This window comes from Phallusia mammillata, chromosome 8 (genome assembly GCF_965637545.1).
Source record: "Phallusia mammillata chromosome 8, kaPhaMamm4.hap1.1, whole genome shotgun sequence".
NCBI lineage: Eukaryota > Metazoa > Chordata > Ascidiacea > Phlebobranchia > Ascidiidae > Phallusia > Phallusia mammillata.
Window position 1 is genome coordinate 17,142,489 of NC_137259.1, and position 24,920 is coordinate 17,167,408.

Here is a 24,920-nt window from a genome sequence, read left to right on the forward strand (position 1 = left end):
TAAAATCGTGTTTTAATTCTTCGTGCAAAAATTATTGCTGAAATTTTGGATTAAATTTCAAATGCAACAAACAACAATAACTTACTTTAGACCCATGAAAAACATTTCATGTATTTAGGCCAGAAGAGTAAATAAACAACGCAAATATATATATTTGGTATTGTTAATTGCAGGAAAGAATATTGAACTTCAAACGGCTTCGCCTCGAAATGTTGTCTTTTAAATTTATTTTCAATAAGCAGTCAATAAACATAGAAACATTTTCATTTTGACCGGTATTTGCTTCGTTTCAGTTTAGTGATTTCAGCTGTTAATGTTACGCTTGAGTGAAGCTACGCAAACACAAAACAAAAGCACGCCCAAGCCTCTTGTGCTGTGCACTTGTGAGTCACAAGCCGTTATCTCATGTACGCTCTTTACAGCCTGGCGCAGAGGTATATCCAGTAAGTGAGTCTGTCGAAACAAAAGCGAGTAAATTAATTGGCTAGAAAAGTAATTATTCTTTTATATTTTGTACCTGCCCTACGTAAAATAGAAAATTGTCTTCCAGTTTGACTAAAGGAAGTTATATGAAATACAATTTTTAAGCATTGGCAGTTTAGTTAGTTGTATTTTGCACTGTTAGAATTGATGTATGTTTTCTCTAACTTTTTTCGTGTTTCTAAGTCCATGCCAAACTGTTAAACCTGTTTTGTGGTTATGTTTTGGCAGAAAACTATTTTAGAAAACGTTTTTTGAACTTGACTTTCACCTGTTTCTGATAGTACGAAACTTTTGGTAAGTTGTTTTTGTTTAAACATGTGAAGATAACTTTTTGTATCAAAATTATTTTGTTATATTGTGCATTGCCGGGTTTAATGCAACCATTGCAAGTGATTGTACAGAAAACGTTAGTTAATCCTGACCCGTTTGGTTTAGACCAAAAAATTGGTCTTTTTCGAATGTTGGTTAGTCAAAGCCTTACCAAAATACAAATCATTGGTTTCTTAAGTTTTGTCTAAATTAGACATAGATGAGTAACTGAATCTGGTTTAACCTTGGTTTAATGGACTTCATTTATGCAAAACTTCAAATAAATAGTCAGATGTAGGTTTGATTTGCTGTTTTTTTGGATTTAGCAAACTGTAATTATGTTGGTAACACCATTCCTGTGTTTTCAATGCGTCTTGAAATAAAAACAATTAGTAAACTTAAAACCACTATAAGTTACTTAGAAGTATATGTTGTAGGCACACACCACTTTAGGTGTAAAATATACCTTCTTATGTGTTGAGAATGGAGGTTTGCGTGGTATGCCAAAGTAGTACACAGCTTAAAGGGACGCATTGGTTAGGACCTTAAATTATTTTCCAAACCCTTTCTTGAATGTTTTAAAAATTCATCGTCCCAGACTTTTTTGGTGTTATTAATAACAATATGAATTAGTCGGTGCTTGTAATTGTCCAACCGACTTGACCTATATATGTGTGTGTGATAAATGTGCAGAAATGTATCAAACAATCAAATGTAGTATTTGTTATCTTTTAGACATGGGGTGTTGTGGAGATGATGGAGATTCATCTGAAGATGGAAAATATGGTGAGTACAGTTTCAAAACATTACAAGCTTAAACAGAGCTTAAAACCTTTACATAATTTATTATACCTTACCTAATGTAAACCTGTGTTGATATGTTCATGTAAATATTTAATGATCACTGATTTTTTACATGTGATTGTTGAAATAATAGTGTGTTTTTGAATTAAATATTAAAGAATCACTGTATTGCTCAGTAATTTGAACAGGATATGTTTCATTTCCTCACAAAAATATCTACAAAGGATGGTTGAGTTAATATTTATGCAAACAATATACAATTTGAAAACATTGGTTTTTATGACATTTCAAATTAAAAAGCAAAAATATGTACATGAACAATAATCAATTTGAAAAAATTATTTATGTGAACAATATACAATTTAAAAAATATGTATGTGAACGATATACAATTTGAAAATAAATGTATGTGAACAAAATACAATTTAAAAACACACACTTAGTTTACATGACATTTTAAGCAAGCTAAAAAACTTTAATAAAAAGTTTTGGGGTTTAGCAAAGTTGTGTGTGCTCAAATCTTTTAGTTCAAAAATAGCAAAACAAACTAGAAGCCAGTCCTCACTTGTGAGAAGTGCACTTATCTCTTCATTGAAAAGCTATGATCAAATATTGTTCTGCGGTGTTGTGTGCCGTTGTCAGAGAACAACGTCATAAACCCCTTTACTACCTCCATTCAAAAGAGAGTTTGTTTGAACAATGATGAAGTCTGTTTGTCATTTGAGGTCAAATAACATGAAAGCAATACCTGGTATAGGAAACTGCATATCCTCATTTAATACTTCTAATCAACATTTAAATGGGTTTTGCAAAGAAAGTAAGTGTTTTTTTAAAAACAAAACACCTTGTAAAATTGTAACAATAGCAACTGCTGAAGCATAAAGCATACCTTTCTGTTTCACAATGGATAACAATGCGTGTTATGTATAACATAGCCATTAGAATTACACGAGTATTTACCATTGTAATGATATACACGACCCCGTTTACCATAATATAGTGGACCCAAATTAGCCAGTCACGTCACCTAACGCAATAAAAACAGCTTGGCGAGTTTGAAAAGCGTCATAGGACCTCACCACGATAAGTAGGCAGTTGTACCGTTAACGCAGTGCGTCATTTGTGTTCCTATCTCGTCCATAGTGATTTGTGAAAATAGGTGACTCGTATTTCATTTGCGTATGTAGAATGACTGTGAAAACAAGTGTATACTGGTCTTAGTGCCTGCCTGTGTTCAGCTTCCCGTAAACGTCCCAATACGCTTAGCATATACAGGAAATGCGTAAGGTTCTATTTTGCCTCATTTGAAAAATGAAGCGCCATTAAACACGTGAATCATATCAATCCATAAATTCAAGTTATAAAACAAGCGTTTGACAGACCAAGTCAAGTAGAGGTTATTTCTTTTCGAAAGATTTGATAAAAATGTCAAAACGGACACAAGAACATGTTGACCTTTTTGAAATTAAATTAATCGAATTTGTTTTAATTCAAAACAGCAACCTCTTTGTCCGATGTAATATTTTTGTGGAATTATATTCGAAAATGCTTTTTGTTGTAGTTTCGCGTCTAATACTCCCAAAACAAATGCATGCTTATGCTGACTTTTTTTAAGTATAACGGTTTGTTTTTAATTCGAAAAAGTAACCTCTATTGAGCGGTGTAATATTTTTGTGGAATTATTTACCAAAGTTTACAAAGCAGACTTGTTGTTTCGAACGTGTTTTGCCAAGCCAAGTTCTGTACAGGGCAAAGTTCTTGCAACACTTGGGCGTCTGTCTGAACGTGGGCATATATCCGGGAAATGCCAGGCCTTCATGTCCTCGTGGTATGGCTACAATCAATAGCTTCTACTTTTACTCCCACTTGCTGTAATTAGAGCAATCCTAAATCTTTTTTGTTTGTGTTATACAAGAAGGGGGCAAGTTTTAAAACATACTTACATGCATGTATTTCCGTGTGATGTAATTACGTTTATATAGACTTAAACTGTATACAGTACAATTGCGTTGCCTAAAACCGAAATCACTCTACGTTATTACGTGTAGGCCTACTATTTAGTTTGTTCGAAATACAGTAAAACGGCAGTATTATGGAAACAACACCAGATACGTAAATACGACAGAACTCGTTAAACTTGCTTGTTTAGAGACATTCATCGTTAAACTCGCGTGTTTAGAGACATTCACTTTTCCGACAAAATATGTTACATTTGAGGTTGGATTTTTATCTGTGGACGGCCAGTGCTTGAATGCGTTAAGCTCTCAGTAAGTAGGTCGTTGAGCTGCCTGTTTTATTGCAAGTCTGTTGAATGATTGTGTTCTCTTGCCTGAGGGGTTATGAATACATTGGTTAATATGGGTCCCAATGCACAATAAACATGTGCATTGGAAAAATGTGCTAAGCTACCCTTCAAGTTTTTCAAGTTGGTGACTTAAATTTAATTTACCCAACTGGTTCTACTTGGTTAGAGTGATGTTACTTAATTTTCTTGCTCAGGTAAACATAGTTGTTTGAGATGATATTAGAACCCCTTTCTAAACAAGGTGGTTGTGTTAACTACTCAGTCATCTTGGTGGTTTTGTTTTTACGTTTTGCTGTAAAATCCACTAACTAAAATAATTCATTTCAAACTTACACCTTTTAAACAAAAAAAAATGCACAGTTAAACCACCAATAAATTTCTTTTGCAATGATTTTTATTCGCCCAATTGTATAAACAGACTTGCTTTGGTAGTTTAGGCTTTGCAATTGCCTACGTAGATGTTTATTTGTTTAACTGAGACTGTCATGCTTATCCTTTAAAATCCAGTATCACTTTACCCTTTGGTACTTTTCCTTTTCAAAAACCCTTTTGTAGACAAACCAGACCATTATATGTTTGCACACCAATCATTTTTTTAATGAATTGATAATGGCAAAGAAGCACAGTACAAAATCAATAAAAAAAAGATTATTTGAAGTTTTGTTTGTCACGAATCAAAAAACAGAAAACATAGTGCAAAAAGACACAAATCGGCTGTACAGTAAATTATATTGTTAGAAGTGAACTGGATCGAATTTTCTTTTTCTGTTGTTCCTTTCTTTCCTTTTTGTGGTCTGGTGTGTCCTCTGCATCATATCTCGGCAACTTATTTCCATGGTACACCAGCAGCTCAGTCTTTGCTTCGTTAGCAAACTTGGCCCAGAAGTATACACTCTGTCTATTACCCTCCCCATTGGTCACTACATAATTAAGCAAGGCCTTGAAGTCCACATCTTCATCGCCATCAGGGACAATCCTTGCTGTAATTTTCTTTAATGGATTAATGACTTTTATGAATTCAGTAGGAGTGTTGTTTATTTTGGAAAAACAAGCATAGGCCTCCACAAAAAATGTTTTTTTGTCATGGCTTTGAATGTCAACTTGTTTTGGGGCAGGGTCCTCACTGCCTTTGGAATCTGATTTATTGGTACCCTCATCAATTTTGGCAATCATGTTACTTGCACAAGTTTTTCTGTGTTGAATCCAATGCTTTATTTGGCAAGCCTGCGTGCAGTAAAACACAACATAACATTCCCCACATCGCCTAAGCTCTTTTGATGGTTGTTCGCAGAAGGCACACACTGCATTTTCTTTCTCTTCCCGAATTATACAAGATCGCATACATGTGTGTACTACTTTTCTTGTCTTGTCATCTTTTGCAAGGTCAAGAGAGTGCTTGCCATTTACCATAGCTTTAGGGTCTGCCCCATTCATAACCAGTAAGCGCATGCAGTCTCTGCTGCCACTTGCTGTCGCAATGTGAAAAGCAGTGGCTCCTGAATGGGCCTTTTTGTGAATATCTGCCCCATGTGTAATTAGTTCCTTTACAAAACGTATATCACCTCCTTGTCTGCAAGCAACCATCAGTGGCGTAAAACCTTCCAAAAGTGTGCCATAGTTAACGTCCACCTTTTTTTCAAGCAGGCGGGTAAATCCTTTGAAGTAACGTGCACCAATTATCCACTGAAGTGCAGTTCGGCCGTATACGTCACGTGTATCTATGGTTTTTACATCCCGCCTTTCATCAGCGTAATTCTCGCAATAAGTGTCGAATATGCTCATAAAGGCATATGCATCCTGTTCAAGAGCCATTATAGTAACAGTGTCCAAGTTAGACCTAAATGGCTGCACTTTGGGGTCAAAATCCTCAAGTCCATCCAGAATGTTGTCAGTTTTGAAGTTGTCCTTTTTCCGGTAATCTAAGTAGTCATACAAGTGGCCATGCAGGGGCTTTTCATACATTCTGTAGTAACTGGTTGTTTCAGACATTATAATGCCGTTGAAGCACACCAACACTTTGAAATGTGTTTTTGAACAGGAATTACAGTACACTAAGCACTATGAATCAAAAGTAAATGTAGTTACTTTTTGTTCACTAATACATCAGTGAAAACATTTATGTTAACACTGTCGCTACTCTAAATTAACAGATTGCATTTATCAAAATGTGTTAAAACTACAAAACAGCACACAAATTATTCAGTTTAAACTGACCACATTATCTAACATTTAACAAAAATATAAACGCAGTGCTAAAGTTTATTGCCACATTAAACTTCGTTGTATTTCACTGGAAGAAATGCTGCAGCATTTATAATTTTCAGTTTACTGGACAGGTACATTTTAAAATTCCTTGTTAATCTTCTAAAACAAAATAGCCAATTTAGTTTGCGTAGTACACAATATCTCAAATTCAACGCTGTACTAATCTGCTGTGCCCAAATCTAAAAAGCGTGCACAAACACAATCTAAACCTTAGCTGTTATCAAACTTAAACTAGTTCCTGTTTTTCAGCACTTGTCGGCTGACGCACTGAAGCGTGAACGTGTTCAAACATGCGTGACGAGAAAGTACCTAAAAAAATAAACTCTTTATAAAGCAGGTTTAAAAAAGCAAATGCTTCCCACTTTTTTCAATAATTATTCACAAAAATATTCTTATAATTGCTACATAAGTTGCGTGTGTTGTTTTATGTTTTCTATTGTTTCGGCGTGATGAAAAAGCGTTTAGAACGTTACATACGCAGAGCCTATAAATAGACCTACCTATTCACTACAACATGATTTCGTGTGTGACAATTGTACTCAGTAATCATCTCACACTTGTCAATACATGTATTTTGTCGCGTTAGCCTGACAAGTACAGGATGTATATCATGTCAGTCCTAGGTAATGTTATGAAATACGGTTTCTTCTGAAGGCGTTAATGTATTCCGAACCTGAAATTCCGTTTTTAGTTGTGTGCTCATGTGAAGCCAGGTAAAACGTTTCGTAGTGCGAGTCTCCATTAAGCGATTAGGTCAGTTCGGCCTATAAGTGGTAGGCTTCTCTCCAGAAAGCATTGGACTGTACGTGTAATTGAGTTATAATTCGTTTGTTGGCTTGTAGGCTCATGGCAAAAATATATACGTTTGGATATATTGTTTTTTGTTTCAGACATTAGCAGTGTGAAAGTTGTAACCGCAACTGCAAGCTTTTTAGCCAAAAACGGTTTGCCAAACAAAAAGTACAAAATATTATAAAGTTAGGCGGAAATACTGCAAGTTTTGATCAGCCTTATACATACATGTGTTGTAAAACTGCGTTTGACTTGTTTTTATTTAACAAAGTGTTCAAAGTCATATTCGTTGTTGCTGTATCCCTATTCTTTGTAAATTCGAAGAACTCTGATTGAGAAAGTGACTTGTAAGACTTTTTTCTTGTTGCTGTTTACATTGGTGTACTGCCGACTTTTGTTTCTGGCACCCAGGTATTATGTTCTAGTAACAAAATTCGATACGCAGCGCCTTTGTAGTGAGCTATGCCGTCGTGTATCATCATTATTACTGCCTGAATAATTTGTCATTCATCCATGCCCGAACAGAACTGTTTTCTTAGCTGGCCGAGAGATATGACTTGCTCAAAATGAAGTTTTAACTAGCTTTGTGGCAGTGATTTTAAAAATCTATTACAGGACGAATATATTTGCAAAATATTTCACTAAATTGGAATTGTTATCTAAGATATATGACAGTATTTTAATTGTTATCTAAAATATGTGACAAGATTTGTTATGACGCAGTTAAAACTGTTTGTAAGTTTATAACAGCAGGTATATTATGCGGTCGCACTTTGAGTAAAAATCAGAGCTGTACGTTACAAATGAACAGGTGTAACTAGTATAATTAACATTATTTCCGTTGGTTGCATGTACTTTAGCTTGTAGGTGAAGGTGAACATTGTTGAATACTTTCACTCTGAAACTTTTGTATTGTTTACTGAACCTTCATTATGGGAGGGTGCTGCGGAAAATCGAGCTCAGGTAAAATACGTCACACAGGCAGTAAAATCCTGGTGCTTTGTCCTTGAACAAAAGCTTTACGGCTCAACAGCACAATAAATTTTTTGGCAAATACGTTTTTCTTTGTCTCTCCCTTGTCCCCCTGTTTACTCGTCTGTCGATGGAAATAGCTCTCTGCCTACGTGCGAAGGGCCTGGAAAATTTTCTACCCCTGAAAGTTTGTATGTAGGTACCAAGAACCCTATTAGGTAGTTTTATATATACTGCCATAAAAATATACGGCTATCCTTTGGCTTTGGCTGTTTGTAATATCAAAATATTTCAATATATTACGCGTTTAATATTGTATGCGTTGTTTTCGAATAAACATGTTTTACGATTCACGCCCATCACGTGACAGTGCTTTCCAATCACGTGATTTCAAAATACGATTAAACAACAACAGGCACATATGGCTGCTTCACATGTTAAACCAATTCGGTTGCACCATGTTAAAATTTGATAATATATATTGAACGCTCTTTGGGAATACAATATGATATCAATGTTTAATAAACTAACTTTCGAAGTTTCGATTTCCAAAGCTGTTGGCAGACCACTCAAAATATGAAAAAAAAAACATAAAATTGTGACAAAAACTGGATAAATTATGTGTTATTTGAGCAATTCATTTCGTGTATTGTTGGTAAAATGGTACCGTTAGCGTTTTAGACATGCGTCACTAAAATGACAAATTTGTCATGGCACCGTTTCTCGTTCTCATGTCAATCATAGAAATATTAAATCACATGTAATTCCATGTACAACCTAATTATTCTAAGATGATTGTTTTTATTTAGCAAAATCTTTTTAAGTAGTGTTATCAATTCTTAAAAGCATTTTGTGTAAGATAGAAACGCTACCAACGAACTACCGTTTTTTTACGAATGATATTTTTGTGTTTTAGGAAAGGCGAGAGAGTTCGACCCGGATTTCAAGGGTCCTATGAAAAACAGGTCGTGCACGGATATCTTGTGCTGCCTGCTGTTCTTTGTCTTCATACTCGGATACATTGTCATCGGAATATTTGGTGGGTTGGAATAATCTAACTTAAAATAAATTTATTTTCCGAAAATGCCCAAACCTGATAGAATATATGTTTTTGTTGTTATCGTCAGTGGTTGGATTTCAATTTTTTGTCAGCCGGTTCTATCACAAAAGTCATATTTTTCAGCCGGTTCTTTTACAAAAAGTCCTTTGGCAGTAACCAGTAATGCTAACCAGTTCGCTGATCTCATAAAATTTCGTAAGGCGGTTCTATAGAACCGGTGCGAACCGGCTGAATTCCACCACTGGTTATAGTGCTGTATACACACACGTTTTTGAAAGCATTGTGAAAAATGTGTGACTTTAAATGGAAAATGTAGTTACAAGACGACACATGTTTATGAGATATGTTTGACATTTCAACCAGCACCTTTGGTTATTCTCGCTCTTTTAAACCCTGTTACGAACTCAGAAACGAGATTTGGCGACTACGAAACTATACTAAGAGTTTATCTAAGAGGCTTGGGCCTAACCCTTTCCACTTTCGGTGAAATATTTTCCCATGGTGACAACGTTGTTTTTATTTTTAGCCTGGCTCAATGGCGACCCGATCATGTTGCTGTACCCCACTGACAACCAAGGAAGAATCTGTGGGGTTGATTACACCGACCTGAATTTACAGTAGGTCCAAGGTTGCTCAATTCTTGCTCTATGTAAGGTCTTATGGCCCACCGCTAATATGTTTTAATGCACAAAGGAAGGGATTTGGGCCCATCCGATTTAAAAAGTTTCGTTCTGTAAAAAACACAGATTTATTTACGTTTTATATAGGTGGGCTTTATTATCTGTCGGTAGCTTAGGTGTAAGATTGAAAATTAAGCTTAAGAAAATATTTTTGTTGCGAAATAAAATTGTTCAACTAAGCCAGTAAACATTTCGATCAAACATTCAAAATAATTTTCGAATTGCATTTTTCGAAAAATCCAAAAAATGTTCATTTGCAGTGCTGTAAAGGTCAACAATACCAGTAGGGAGTCGGTATTTTTTTAAACTACGGCTAGACCAAAATACAACATTCATGCATCTCAACATAAAATTAAAATATGAAGTTTTTAAGTGGATTGGGCCGTCTCTACCCAAGCAAAACAGGGTTTGGCCTCTCCGTTTATTTTTGTATTTCAAGTCGTCGTGACTCGACGCGTTGGGAAAACCCTCCCTAACTCTTTTGTTAAGTTGTTTGCTGAAAGGATAAAACACTGGGAGAGCTTGGTCTCGTCAAAACACAATACTAAAACAACTTTTCGCTGAAGCGAAAGTTTTAAAAAAGCTCTTTAACGAACGTTCACAACGCCATGTCTTAAATAACCTATTTTGTGCTTCGATTTTAAACTCAAAAACTTTTCACCTTTTAATTTTTTCAGTCGCAATTAGGGTACTTTTGACAGAAACTGTCGGTAATGTAGTTAAGGAATGGTCACTAATTCGTGATTTTTAACCCAAGTATATGGTTTTCTAAACTTGTGTGCCATTTTTAGACCCTAAATAAACTCCTACATAATATTGTGTTAAATGCGCATGTACATTTTACACTGAGTCTAAATCCTATAGCCTAATCAGTATTAGCGGGTTTTCACCTCAAAAACGTCTTTACATAGGCCAATAATGCATATTACTAGCATTGCGATAAACATAAGTTTTGTTGTAATTCAACACCAACACTTTAACCTATATTGTTCTTATAAAGACAAAAGCAAAACCTCTTCTACTTCGACATAACACAATGTGGGAATCCAGCTTCACTCATAGAGTTCCAATGTGCAACGACACAGGTAATAGCACATTGTTGTGTAATCCACATTCAAAGCAGTTGAAGCAAATATATCTAAGCAGTTTAAGATTGTTTTTTTGTAAAAGTTTTTTTTTCGAGGGGTTGAAGGGTGTTGTCATTTCGTATCCTTAACTACTACTTATGTTTTTTGGGGTTAAATCAGCTAAAACGTTCAAAATTCTTTAATTAACCTGTAAATATTACATTGCAAAAGACCATGTTCATCAAAAAAGCATTCCACTATCAGTCATGAACAGAAAATCAATCAATACATAAACTAAAAAAATAATAAATAAGAAAAAAAAATAAGGGCTGTATAATATCTATGTTACTGCATGATACTATGTTCTAATCACAAGAGAACAAAAGTTTTTTTTATTAAAATGCAAAATATACGCCGTCTGATAAATTGACGGATTTACGCTTTTAACGTATGCAACCATTCATTGTAGATTTGCGTTCAAAGTTGCCCGAACGATACATGGACTTACATTCTGGACATACCCAAGATTGAGGCAGGAATACTGGCTGCCAATCTTGCTAATACTAGCCGAGAAGGAGCAGCTGTGCAAGCAGAGACGAATTTTTTCTTGGATTGGAGCAAATACATTTGTACATATGGCTTCAACGTCAGAAACGAATTCGTAAACAATAACATTGTGAGTTCAAAACACCTAATACAAATTGTTTAATGCTTGTGATAGCAAACTTAGCAAGGTAAAGTTATGTGATCAGCTAGACCGATGCAGTTGTGGGATTCATTTTTTTTTTTTCAGCCGGTTCTGTTACAAAAACTCCATTGACAGTAACCAGTAATGCTAAGCGGTTCGCTGATCTCATAGAATTTCGTGAGACAGTTCTATAGAACCGGTGCGAACCGGATCCCACCACTGGACTAGTGGCCAGTTATCGAAGACTACATGACAACTTGTTTTTTACAACTTTAAGGATTAAAATTCAAAGGGTGTATTTTGAAGTATCTGAATATTGAAAGATGAAACTAAACGGTTGCTATAGGTCCGCACTAAACAGATACGAAACATTTGCAGAAACCACATGAAGCTGTGTTGGCTGGTAAATGTGCTCCCTACTACATGCCAATGACGCCTGTGGTCGGCCGGTGCATTCCCACAATCGTTAAGGACGCTGCGAACGAGCTGGCAACGTTAACAGATCAAGACGGTCTTACGGTTTCTGTGCCTATAGTGGTAAGACAAAGCATTGATATGTACATCCGAACATCCAGGCATTCATCTGACACGTCCATCCTGATTTTACATGTTTTTTCTTTTTTTCAAACAATGTATGAATTAAATCAGATTTGCATAGTTTTAATAGCATGATTATTTAAGCCCAGTACTGATCACTGTATTTTACAACACCAAAATGACTGATGGCTATCTCTTGAAATGCATTGTTTTTAACTTTGCATGTGTGGGACCCATGAGTTTCTGCCTACGTAGGACCAAGCACATTAAATTTTCTCAAAAACATTAATTCATTTACATTTCAATAAAGGTTAGTGTCATTTACATTTCAGTAAAGTTGCTTGTTTTTTTTTGCAGGATGCAAACAACAACACTATCAATGGGACAACAGTAGACCTAGGTACCGTTGGCATCAAGCTATATTTGGAAGCTCGTCAAATTGCAGACAAAATCTTTGCCGATGTTACAAGCTCTTGGTACTGGCTTCTCGCGTAAGTTTCCTGTGTCTTTTCTGTTTCATGACACGCATTGAAATCGCACATTTTCAAGCATTTTGTTTTGATTCGGTATTGCGCCTTTAATATAGGCGGTTCACTCCTTCAATTTTTATGGTTTGTGTACAGGTCTCATAGTTATTGATAAGATCAACGCATAGTTAACCTTGTATTGCTTTGTACGCTATCAAATCATCTAACAACGATTTATCTTTTTGTAGACTGATTGGTATTTCAGCTGTAGTGGCATTCCTGTGGATCGTTATTATGCGATGGGTGGCTGGAATCATGGTTTGGGTAACGTTGATTGGAATTATCGCCGCTCTTACATTTGGAACTTGGTATTGCGCTGATGAATACGTTGTAAGTATCTAAAAAGAATTCGTTCATATGTTTTGGTAAAAAAACATTGGTGATCAACTATCGCTATAACCAGTGGTGGGATTCAACTTTTTTGTCAGCCGGTTCTATTAAAAAAAGTGATATCTTCAGCGGGTTCTGTTACAAAAAGTCCATTGACAGTAACCAGCAATGCTAACCGGTTCGCTGATCTCATAAAATTTCGTGAGATGGTTCTATATAACCGGTGCGAACTGGCTGAATCCAACCACTGACTATAACTCATGTGTAACATATATTTAAATACCAAGGACACCGAAAAATAATATCTAGAAAAAAAACGTTTTGTTTTTTGACAGCGTTTGTTGACTGTTCCTGGCGCTAACCAATCGCTCGTTAACGTTGGCTTGACGACCAACTTGGACACATATCTCAGTCTAACTGACACCTGGCTGGCATTCGGTAAGAGAAAGGCTCGATTTTTCATGGCATTTAAACGCCCTGCCGTCTTGGTGACCGAAGTGATTTTTTACCCAATTTTTGTTGTAACTACCATTGATTTTGCCAACTTTTTACCCCACGTACCAGGTATCTTAAATCTTATGGTAATAATGCCCGTCAATGAAATGTTAGCTAGTAAAGCTTTTTTAAAGCTACAAAAACATTATTTTGAGACTTTGTCGCAAAACATAGATGTTGGTAAATCACTTCTCAATTTAATAGTTAACGAAGTAACCGTAAATTTAAACTAATTTACTGTTTAATTTACAGCTATTATACTTGGGGTGATTGATCTCATCATCATTTTGGTTGTTCTCTTTCTTCGCAAAAGAATCCAGATTGCAATTCAAGTCATCCGACAAGCAAGCAAGTGGGTAACTCAGAAATCGGTGGCCCCGGCTGGTAAAAAGTCCTAAAAATTGTTTTGTCCATTGCGCTGTTTCGGGCCCCACCCCGGGTAGATATTTGTAGCACACTTTTTTGTGCCTTGAAAACGCACAGAACAAGGGTTTTTAACCAAGGATGAAATGTCGAAACAATGGCTCTTTCAGCCCTAGTAAAAGTTAAAATACGGTTTAGAATATTTATTACATAACATACATAAAAAAGCACCCGATGTGTTAAAAAACTTGTAGTTTAATTGTAGTTTGTTGTATATTTTACGACAATTATTTCAAATCGCTTAACTTCTGTCAGTTATCAGTAATAGGGTGAAATGTTAAGAATCGCCTACTTGAACTGTTCGCTCTATAATTTGGCCTTTTACTGGTGTTATAAGAAAAACTGTAAGGATAAACTGTAAGCCTATACCAGTGTGCCATGATCGCTGGTCTGCATCGACGCTTCAGGGCTGATCCCAGCTGTTCATCTATTTTTGTAAGCATGCACTGCAGTTTTTGTAATATGGGGAACTCTTCTACAGTTGATTTTATCTATTTTTCCGACCAGTCCACTTATATATTTTTTCCTATTTTTTTAACAGGGCGATTGGTTACATGATCTCTACACTGTTTTACCCACTTGTCACATTCCTCTTAGTTCTTATTGTTGTCTCCTTTTGGGCGGCAACAGCCCTCTTCCTGGCCTCAACCGGGGATCCGCAATACGTTGTGAGCGATCAAACTAACGTATCAGGTTTAGAGGGAACAACCTGCAACGTTCTGGTGAGTCTATGGTGTGTTTTTTTACCTCACATCACTTGTTGAAGCTTCCAACGTGAGAGCTCAATTCAAAAAAAGTTTGCGAAATGCCGATGGGTGGCGCAAAGAGCAGTACGGAGTATTTAAAAGCAAAACTGATTGAAAATGCTGGCGGTTCGGGCTATTTGGGTGGGGTGAAGTTTCATAATGAACATAACAATATAACTAACGTAAAACTTTGTTCTTTAAGCTGAAACAACTGTGCTCTTTATGTCATCTATCAAACTTTTAGTGATCTGAGTTCTCACGTTAATATCTCTAGCACTTAACAGAGCATTGGCATTTTTGGTGTTGATTATATTTTGTCCTGACCGTTTTACCGGGAAAATATAAGTCAATATACGCTTGTGTTCCATTTTCTGAGTCTTGTTATACGAGCCCATGTTATGCTCAGGAAACACGAATGAATACAAGTGTTGTCATTCATTTTCCTATTAAGACTTTATAAAACGTACCACATGTGGCTCTGGAACATTTAAAAACATTTAACGGTTCATATGGTATATTGCATTGCAGTAGGTTAAACAAAGTTCTGTTTTTTGACATTTAATACAGTAAAACCGAAAGACTGTAAATCCTTGGTTTAAACAGAATCAGTCGGTTTACAGTCTTTCGGTTTTACTGTATTAAAGTTCAAAAGGCAAACAGTGATCGTCAGTTTAAGACATGCTGTTGATGGTTTTGATCTATTACTAAAGTTATCGTTTTTTGACATGTTACGCTTAATTGTTTGATTTTACTTTGGCTTGTATAAATTGCAATTAACTCTTTTTTTCATGCAGGAATGGGCCAACTCTACTCATCAATATTATCTGAACGATTCGATCAAGTGTGTCTTCCTTAACTATGGTGGAACCTCCCTGTAAGTTGTAAAAAAAATACGTTGTGCATAACTAAGGCTCCCCTTGCTTGGAAAAACAATAGGTTAACATATCATATGGTCTATAGTGTATATCGGTGATTCTCAACCGCGACTCTCAGGGCCGCATGCGGCTCCCAACTACTTATTTTGCGGCTCACACCAGACCTAAAAAAATCACCAAAGATTGCTATTTTAGCTTTCAAGGTTATAATCTTTAGTGATTTTCTGAGCTCCTTACACACTAAAAAAGCTACCATTTGGCCCTGTCAATAAAAAAGGTTGATAATCACTGCTGTATATGGTAAATCATTAAAAGGGATCTATAAAAAAGAATTTTGTAATATGTAGAAAAGCCACCGTTTTGGTGAAGTGTTGCCTTTGTAAAGTACAGATTTATTAAAATTTTGTTAAAGTATTGTGTTGTCGAAATTTGAATAAAACAATCTGAATTGTTTTTCAAGTTAGTAAAATGTTTGGATTTCGTTTCAGTTTCCACCAGAATGTGATTTGGCTTCAAGTAATCGAAGCTTTCGGGATGCTCTGGATAATGAACTGGGTTCTGGCACTTGGGCAATGTTCCCTCGCAGGTAAATTGGTTTGTGATCCGAAAACGCCACATTTTCTCATTCCAATTTTTACTGCATTGATAAAAGTAATATTACATCCACTTGGTGGCGATGCAGAGTTCAATTCAAAAAGTTCAAAAAAAAAATTTTTGGTGATGTCCAGTTTCACTGTGAATTTACAAAAGGTTATAAGTAATCTAGCCTCTAGCAACTACCAGTTATCGAATTAAATTGCTATTAAAAGGTGAATCATGTTTAATAAGTGCTTCAAACTTTTCAGGTGCTTTTGCCTCCTACTACTGGGCTTTCAAAAAACCAGCTGACATTCCTTATCTTCCGCTCTACACAAGCTTTGGAAGAGCTCTAAGGTAAAACACTGTTTTGTGTAAAGCCATCAGCCTTTTGCTTGGACTGACTTGTTTGGCTATAAGTCCTAAATAGATAGCTTAACATTCGTGTATATGGAAAAGCACATTTAACATAGATCAACGCAAGATAGATAAATGTCTACATAAATAGCATTCGTTGACGTATGATACACAGTATATACATAATTTTGATTGTGTTTCTCATTTTAGCATAGATAGACAAAAACATGAAATAAGCAAACAGCCCAAGTCACTCTACAAATAATAGCCTCAACGAAAAAATACCATTTAAAACTGCTCTGTATCTGCAATTACTATATTAGGGGTTGTTTTTTTTACCGTAGATAGGCATAGATACAGAATAAACAAAACAGGCCTAACTTTGCAAATAATAATCTCAGCGTTAAAATATTTTTTTAAATTATTTTGGCACATCCATTTAAACGTTGAATATTATCCAGATACCATACTGGATCTTTGGCGTTTGGAGCTCTCATTATTGCCATCGTGCAAATGATTCGAATTCTTTTGGAGTATGCTGATCACAAACTGAAGGGAACCGAAAACAAAGTGGCCAAGTTCGTTCTCAAGTGCCTCAAATGTTGTTTTTGGTGTCTGGAAAAATTTCTTAAGTTCCTGAACAGAAACGCTTACATCATGGTTAGTCTGTCTGAGGTTTTCTGACTCACTAAACTGGCTGGGAGTACAGTACTTGTGGTTATGTAGAAGATAAGCATGAAAATGCCCCATAGTGGCGAAAGATATGTGGAGTGAGAAATGGACTGATTTTGGTTTTTGTCAAGTGGGATTTCTGTAGATTAATTACGTTCAAATGTAAAGCACAACCACAAGTTAAAGCCCATTTCCCTAAGATACACAATTCACGGTTTCAAGATTCTGAAAAGAAACAGTTACGTTAATATATTTGTAAGTTAATAAACGTTTCGACAATTCATATGTCATCTCAGATTTGAGAGTGACATGTAACGTTTGTTGAAATAAACGTTTCGTTTTTTTACAAATATATGGCTGGTTTCTTGAAAACTCCCCCACCCCCCCTATTATTTAAATCACATTTTTAACTTGGAACTTTTGTTTAGAACAGTTATAAAACTTTGGTCGATTTACTAAACCGAGACATCTTTGTTTTGTAAGCTTGACAGATGCAAAACAGGCTAGTCATTGATAGCAACAGTTTCGAATGTTCCATATGACCCGGCAGGACGCATTCCTTTTACGCTTGGCAAATCCCCCATTGAGCCTCAAAGCCCCCTTGCCACAAAATTGATGTTTTTTACCTGAGATTCAGCTTTTTTTCTATTTTTGGTTCGTTTCAGTTCTCTGAAATAACGCAAACTCAGCGGCTTATTCAGTGGTGCGTGCACATTTTTTCCAGAGCGCTTTGTCAAATAGTTTCATATTTTGAGAGACAACATGCTGACACAACGTAAACATTTAAAAATTTTCAATGTTTTGCGGTAAAAATGAAAATAAAATTGTGCACAAATCTATAACACGGCTTACAGAAATATACTTATTCCATAACTAAACGATTACTTTCTATAACTGTACATCAGCAATACTTCACTAACTATATGCAATCTGGTGGTAGAATCGGTTGTTCAGCTCAGGCTGGCCCGTTAATAGCGATTTATATTTGACAACATACCTCACTTAATCATGTACATGTACATGTCACGTCAAAGGACAAGCCTGTAATCACGTGATGACCTGCAATCCATCAACGAGACCGGCACAGAAAAAAATCTTTGCATCTTTTAACACTCACTGGGGGGTGTTTAATGGGCGTGTCGGCAGCAAGCGAAGGTAGAGGAATTTTGGCTTGTTAATTTCGACCCATTTTAACGGTCGAACTCTTCGCGGAAAAACCTCATGTTGCGGCAACAAGCATTGTTCCGCGTAATCAGATGTTAGTGCAAGTAACCTTGTTGTTTACCAAACAACGGTTTCTGGCTGCTCTTGCAAGAAGCCTTCCTGAGAGAGATGCACGTACACAGATCAAAAACACGCAAAGCATTTAACGTCCCTTGCTAAAGTTAGAACAAGCAATTAAAGCGAATCTGCAAACGCAAAAGAATATTAAACAGTGTGTGTAATGTAGGTATATGCGGCTTTTACGTAAAAAAGTGTTAGATTTAAATAAGGAAAAAAGTACAACGTTTAATTGAAGCTTTCCAAGGGTGGAAAATATCTTTTTATTGTAGCGTTATGTCAATTAAAATCCCTTATTTTTGGGGAAAACGTTTGCCCTTACTGTGTACCTAAAAGTTGGTGCTTGAAAAATGTTATCATAAGCTGCTTAATGGCGCAAGAGGCAGTAGGCAACCTCAACTTTCGCGTTCACGGTAGCCTCGCAAGCCAAAATACACTGCGGGTTGACGGTATATTTACACAACATAAACTTAATGAGACTCCGTCTTCTTTGAAACTACACGGTGCAGAAATATATGCAAATCGAACCGCCCATACAAACCGTCTTTACTCCTGGTTCAACACCGCTTATGCCGAGCACTTATTTTTTTATTAGTATTTATAAAGCTCTTAATCCAACCGTATCTGTACATGATCTGTGAGTAACTCGTGTTTGTTCGTTGCGTAGTGCCGCGGAACGGGAGTTTGGCGAAACACGCTCAAGACTCAGATTGCCATCTTGCCTGGAATGTGTTTATGCCTGTTTGGGTCTTGAGCTTTTTATAGAGCAGATCTATCACGAACACGACCCGCCACTGACTCCTTTTTTTTCGTTCCGTTATCGGTCTGGTTATACGGTGTATTATAACGAGACAAACATAGACCTTTTCGACGAACTTGCCATTTTGGTGCAATCAATACATAAGTTTGAGCACCTGTTATGTTTACAATAAGCAGTATTTTTTTATTCAGAACCATGGACAACTGCATGTAACATAATGTTCATAAACAATTGTCTAATACATTTTCAAGCAAAAAATTGTCGTTTTTGGCTGCCCCATTGTTTTGCTACATAATAACAAAAAGTGACGTTCTGCTATGTAATCCTTAAGTTCACATCAATTTGTAATGGTGTCTATTGGCCTTTGATGTGTATCCTGATAGTCAAACGCATCACAGCACACAAACCTACGCAGAACACCCCTCCGCGATTAAACATCTCCATCTGATTCTGCTCCCAGAGTATGAGAAATTTGGTCTCAGCGCTGCCCAGATCACATCGATAACACGTTATGGCTTGCAGTTCTTGGAAGGCTTAACTGTGTAGACTAGAGAACTGATAACACCATGCATTATCGGTTGACCATCTCGCCAGACTTGTGTTTCGCCCTTGGTGTATCTTGTCTTCATCCAAATCGTCGCCCATCTTTTCGACAAACAAGCCTGAACTACTTTAGTGGATCGCTATCTCTTGTCGAGTTCCGCGGCAATTTTAAGTGCATGTAAAGGTAAATGCACTTTGGTGAAGGTCGAAAACAAATGTTTGGGCTTTTGAGAAAACGTGGTACTTTGTATAGTTTGTGTATTTAGTCAACTTCTGATTTTCTTTTAACGTCCATTAGGCTTGTGGACAAAAAAAAACTTGTGTTGTCGTTTTTGCATCGTCGAAAATGCGCTTATTTAGGTTTTACCATAAGTTTCTTTGCACTCTTGAGATTCCTTCCTTCATAAAAAACTACAACCCAACTAGTGCACTCATATTTTGCTTAGTGACGTAATCCTATCCTTATTCAAATAGAATAACAAAGTTGAAAATTTTTTCATGTTTTTTTCTATAGGTTGCAGTTTACGGCAAAAACTTCTGCGTTTCGGCAAAGAACGCCTTCAAACTTCTCATGCGAAATATTTTGAGAGTCGCTGTCGTTGACAAGGTCACAGATTTTATCCTGTTTGTCGGTAAGTCGCATGCGTCGTATTTTATTTCATTTTCCAACCACAATAAAATCAAAACTAAATAAATTCGATCCATTGAAAAAAATCAAATTTTGTGGTAAAAAAAAAGGCTTCTATGACGTCTTAAAGTGTGATAGTACACCATGCCTGTAGCCATATAAAGGTTTGGAAATGTCATTTAGTGTGTCAATATCATGTAAGTTGTCCTTTTTAAAAATGTCAACCTTTTGTAATGAACACCGACCTTCGCATTTTCATGTTACGCAACGTTTCAAATTTTATTCTTATCGATTAATTTTCTTCCAGGAAAACTGATTGTTACCGTGGGAATGGGAGCTCTGTCCTGGGCATTTTTTACCAACAAATTTTCCGAAGTTTTGTCTTTCAGTGCACCAAACTTGAACTACTACTGGATGCCTATTATTGTGAGTTTTGCATAGGTTTGGATTGAATTGTTGATACGTTAAAAAGCTATAGAGCAGTGCACTTACCTATATTTATGTAAAACAAGCTTAGAAACACTGCACAAAATAAATAAACAAAATACGGTCAAGGTTGCAAGCAAAACCTTAGCAGACACTTTCAATTGACATGGAAGCAAAGCATTGCAAACGTGTTTTTAAGTGAAATCTTTACGTCCAATACGTGTGTTTTCATGGGTAAAAAACTTCCATTCAGAACAAATATTTCTGTAGTACCTATATCGTTTACCCTGGAAAGCTAATCCTACTTTAGCCCCAAATCGCAGAAACCTCATATTGGTGATTAACGTTTTTCCTGCTTTTCAGATAATCGGAGTATCCGCTTACTTTGTAGCTGCAGGATTTTTTAACACTTTTGGTATGGCAGTGGACACAATCTTCCTATGTTTCTGTAAGTACAGTATAATATTTTGTCAAAACGTTGCTTTTAAAGTAATTTATTTGTGACATATCAAACCGTTTTTGCCCGTAAATCAGGCCTAAGGTGTAACTCCGGCTAAGGTAATAATCTTCGTCACCATTTCTGTGAACATAAACTGCACATTTCAGTTCATTGATACTTTTTTCTTGGATTTCGCCTGTATAGAGTTAAATGAAACCTTGATTATAATAAACATTTGTTTTACGCCTTTTCTAATTGCTGACAAGTTGTCCACAAATCATACGGGATATACTAAACACCTCACGATACCGCAGATAAAAATATATGCCATAAATAATTTTGAGCCCCGATTATACTTTTTTTATTACAATCCATCGCTCCAACGCGAGCAGTTTCAACATCAGCACTTTTATAAGTCTGCAAATTATATAACTTTTGCATAGAGTAAATTTCTGTCCATTGAACCACGTGTCAACATGCGGTTTTTGGTCTCATGGCAAACTACATTAGGGCTTATACCGTCCCAGGTATCTAACCGTTATTGTAACTTATACAGTGGAGGATTTGGAGCGAAATGACGGAAGTGAACAGAAACCCTACTACATGAGCAAGGGGTTAATGAAGGTGTTGGGCAAGAAAAACAAAAAGCGAAAGGATAGCGATTCTTAAAGGGTGTCTCGTTTTTATTGCCTTACTTGTGAATGACTTTGATTGCAATTTAGTTACTTATTTGTCGCGTAGAATTGCATTTTTTCGTTACTTTTTTCGTAGTTTATCATTGCAACATGTACTGCACTAATTTCTAACGAAAAACACAAATTAATTTTCCAAAAACAATTTCAAGTGTTTTTAAAACCAAAAAGTTGTAGCCTAAACTTGAAAACCAAGCGCTTACAAAATTCCTTTGGGTTCGTTTCACCAATAATAGGTGTCATGGTAGCCTACTTCGATAAATATTGCAGAACAAATACAGTAACTTTCACCAGGAAAAATACTAAAACTCACTGATCATAAGACGTGTTATAGAATCACTGTGTTTTATGAGTGCCGATATCTTCTTCATTTGCGGATATAACATCTTTAAACCTCGATTTTGGCGAATCACTTTCACCACAACGTTGCCTTGTAGTGGATTTTCCTTCTAGCGCTACTTTTTTGTATATTTAACATCCCGTTGTGTATATTTACTTTTTTGTGTCATTTTTTTTCAATCGTGCAAAGGTTCTTTTAAATGTATAGTTAAATGTAGATTATCTAACATATGTTGTTAAACATATAATGATAGTATGAATCACATAAAAGCGTCCAGTACAAATCAAATATTATCAAACTTTCTAAACCAACAACCCTTTAATGAGACTGATAACCCTAAAATGCAAAGCCACAGCCATTGTAACAACCAAGTAAATATTTCAACTTCAGTTATTCAATAGATGTAAGTTCCGAAAAACCACTTAGTCGTTCACCCTTTGGTTTTAAAGATATATATATTTCGCTATTACAGCATCGTCAGTATCTACGAACAAGCAGAAAGATTCAAAAAAAATTAATGAAAACAGTATGCATAAAAGACCTACTAATAAAAGTGTAAAATCAGTTATTCAAATTTCAATTAAAATCTTCAAATTTAAATTTGGTGGTGCAAGCCATTTTCTTCATCACAATATCTACATCATAGTTTAATCATACACATTATCTCAAGTATAATTTTCACTCAAAATTTTTGAAACCATGACCGAACATTTAGTTTTTAACATTGTGAACTTGAACATTTTATATTTTCTTGTACTAAATGTTTTCATCTGACATTTTTTTCATGTGCATACACATATATTGCGACTTGATTTTTCCTTTTTCGATTTTATACTAGCCAATCAAAGATCGTGTACATTTGATTTAGTTTTTGAATATTGCTTCAAGTAGTTTTTTTTGGTCGAAAAAAAAACGTGTTTGTTGATTTTGGTTGAATTTCATTTGCAAGTGTATATTACGTTCCTCTGATCCGATGTTTCACGAAAGTTCAAACTTACATATTTTGGAAAGTGTGATGGAAAGAACTTCCAGAATATACGGTTTACATGACCAGTAAAATTTTGATACGCCGTGTTAGTAGAAAATTAACCTAAAGTTTTTTTATTTTGTATTTTAATGGACTGACGACTAACGACCGAGGGCCACTGAATCGGTGTGAAAACACCTGTTTATGACGTGATTTTGTTTGTTTGTGACGTTCGCTTCAATAAAGATGTTTATTAGAAATGCAAAACTGCTGCAAGTGATGTATACGACAACAGATCATGGCAGTTTTGACGAACAGAAATTGATCATGACGTCATGGAATTTTACCAAACAATATAGGCTACAACATTATTGCGCACAATCAAATATTATTAAACTGTGTCAAATTTGTCATTTACTTTACTCAACTTTAAGGTTCTTCAAAGTATGTCATGAAAAATTCTGCTTTAATTTCGTTCTTGGTTGACTGAATTATGCAAACCTAATTATCATTTGTCACCTATTTTAAACGTTCAAAAAAATTAAACAAACCACACAGCAAGTGGAAAAGTTTAAGTGGCTCAAATTAGGCAAATACACATACAGGTTATCAATGGTGCTAAACTTAGAACAATAAATAAACCCTTAACCGATAAATAAACTTATGATATCTAAAAAGTCATACAAATTGACGTCATATTCCAGAGAAACGCATTTAGATTATATGACGCTTTAAGCGACAGCTGGTATAACAAAATAAATAATCCCAGGTCTGCCGTCTATTTCTCAACGTTTGTGCCCCGTTATTAATAGATACTGGAGACGAAAATGTCGTCTGACGCTTCAGGGTAGAATGACATGACTGTGCACATTCGCCTCCATTTAAAACAAACGAAGGGTTTTTCAATGCAAATTTGATTTCCATATCATGCAATGACTGTGGCTTTCGGCGACAATACGCTCTTGCTAAAATTTCACTAACATTTTGCAGGCTGTTTTTGCAGGAATTTACCAAACCTTCTATGGCGTTTTAAATTTACGTTGACAGACGTGTATGAGAGATTGACATTTAATGGTCTGCGGTAACTGGTTTCGAAAATGCGAAAATTAAACTTGCGGAAATGTGATGGGAAATTCGTGGTTTCAAAACCATGTTATGTAGCAAAGCAAAATGCCACATTGCATTGTAAAACATAAAGGAATTCTCGATTAAAAAAACGATTTATTTTTATAGTTACAACGTAGTATATCTACGATGTAACAAGGCCCCAATGAAATTAAACAGCAAAAACCACGAAATAATTGTGTAAGCGTTTTTATGTAAAGGAAAAATCTATTTTCGTGCAAAAATTGATTAGGTAAAATTAAAATTCATTACAAATTCACTTTATTTTGACGTAACAAACGGTCGTGATCCTTAAAAGGACGCGTCTAGGTTGGATGAATGGCAACCCGAAACGTAATTTTATTTGTGTCACAATCTAATGAAGGATAACACAATAAACTTACTGTAGTCAAGAATCTGATATTTGTTCTCCCAGATGACTCAGTAACTTAATTAAAACGTCTCCATGTGCGTGTGTGTGCCTAGATATAATAAAACAGGTCATTATACAATAACATCTCAATTTCTGCTAGTTTTTAGTACAGTCTAAAATACACACACCGTTTTTCGCCTCGTTGCGTTGGTGCTGGTCATAATCGGTTTAAAACCATTTTGTTTGATGCAAAAACATGCTTAGGTAAAGCTGAGAACTTTCGTCGAACTGTTTTCCCAGTCAAACGAGAGAATGTTAATCCGATGCACCAGATAATCCTAACCAAATCTTTTGTTGCCTGCCGTCTAATTCACAAGGTAAACATGCAAATAAGGCACTTACAG

At 35.8% G+C, this 24,920-nt stretch overlaps 2 protein-coding genes across 2 annotated transcripts; one reads left to right on the top strand and one right to left on the bottom strand.

The window, feature by feature from the left end:
* Positions 1 to 363: 363 nt before the first annotated feature.
* Positions 364 to 23,306, top strand: LOC145204242 (choline transporter-like protein 2). The gene is made up of 21 exons (XM_080076731.1): positions 364 to 443; positions 712 to 777; positions 1,528 to 1,578; positions 8,847 to 8,969; positions 9,517 to 9,607; positions 10,671 to 10,755; positions 11,207 to 11,413; positions 11,804 to 11,962; positions 12,320 to 12,453; positions 12,678 to 12,819; positions 13,155 to 13,257; positions 13,567 to 13,666; positions 14,279 to 14,459; positions 15,278 to 15,357; positions 15,847 to 15,944; positions 16,204 to 16,291; positions 16,753 to 16,951; positions 20,062 to 20,179; positions 20,483 to 20,601; positions 20,965 to 21,049; positions 21,597 to 23,306. Exons 3-21 carry the CDS (start codon positions 1,530 to 1,532, stop codon positions 21,707 to 21,709), a joined length of 2,274 nt encoding a protein of 757 aa, XP_079932857.1. The 5' UTR covers positions 364 to 443; positions 712 to 777; positions 1,528 to 1,529; the 3' UTR covers positions 21,710 to 23,306.
* On the bottom strand, positions 4,470 to 6,332 carry LOC145204243 (uncharacterized). Its single transcript, XM_080076732.1, has one exon. The coding sequence runs from the start codon at positions 5,888 to 5,890 to the stop codon at positions 4,628 to 4,630; it is 1,263 nt and encodes a 420-aa protein (XP_079932858.1). The 5' UTR covers positions 5,891 to 6,332; the 3' UTR covers positions 4,470 to 4,627.
* Positions 23,307 to 24,920: the final 1,614 nt, after the last annotated feature.

What these genes read in the sequence shown, in the direction of transcription:
- LOC145204242 (XM_080076731.1), top strand. Translation starts at nt 1,530, where the DNA reads ATGGGGTGTTGTGGAGATGATGGAGATTCATCTGAAGATGGAAAATAT. An exon ending in CATTGTCATCGGAATATTTG is followed by an intron (nt 8,970 to 9,516) that starts GTGGGTTGGAAT and finishes TTTTATTTTTAG; the next exon opens with CCTGGCTCAATGGCGACCCG. An exon ending in AGATTTTATCCTGTTTGTCG is followed by an intron (nt 20,180 to 20,482) that starts GTAAGTCGCATG and finishes ATTTTCTTCCAG; the next exon opens with GAAAACTGATTGTTACCGTG.
- LOC145204243 (XM_080076732.1), bottom strand. Translation starts at nt 5,890, where the DNA reads ATGTCTGAAACAACCAGTTACTACAGAATGTATGAAAAGCCCCTGCAT.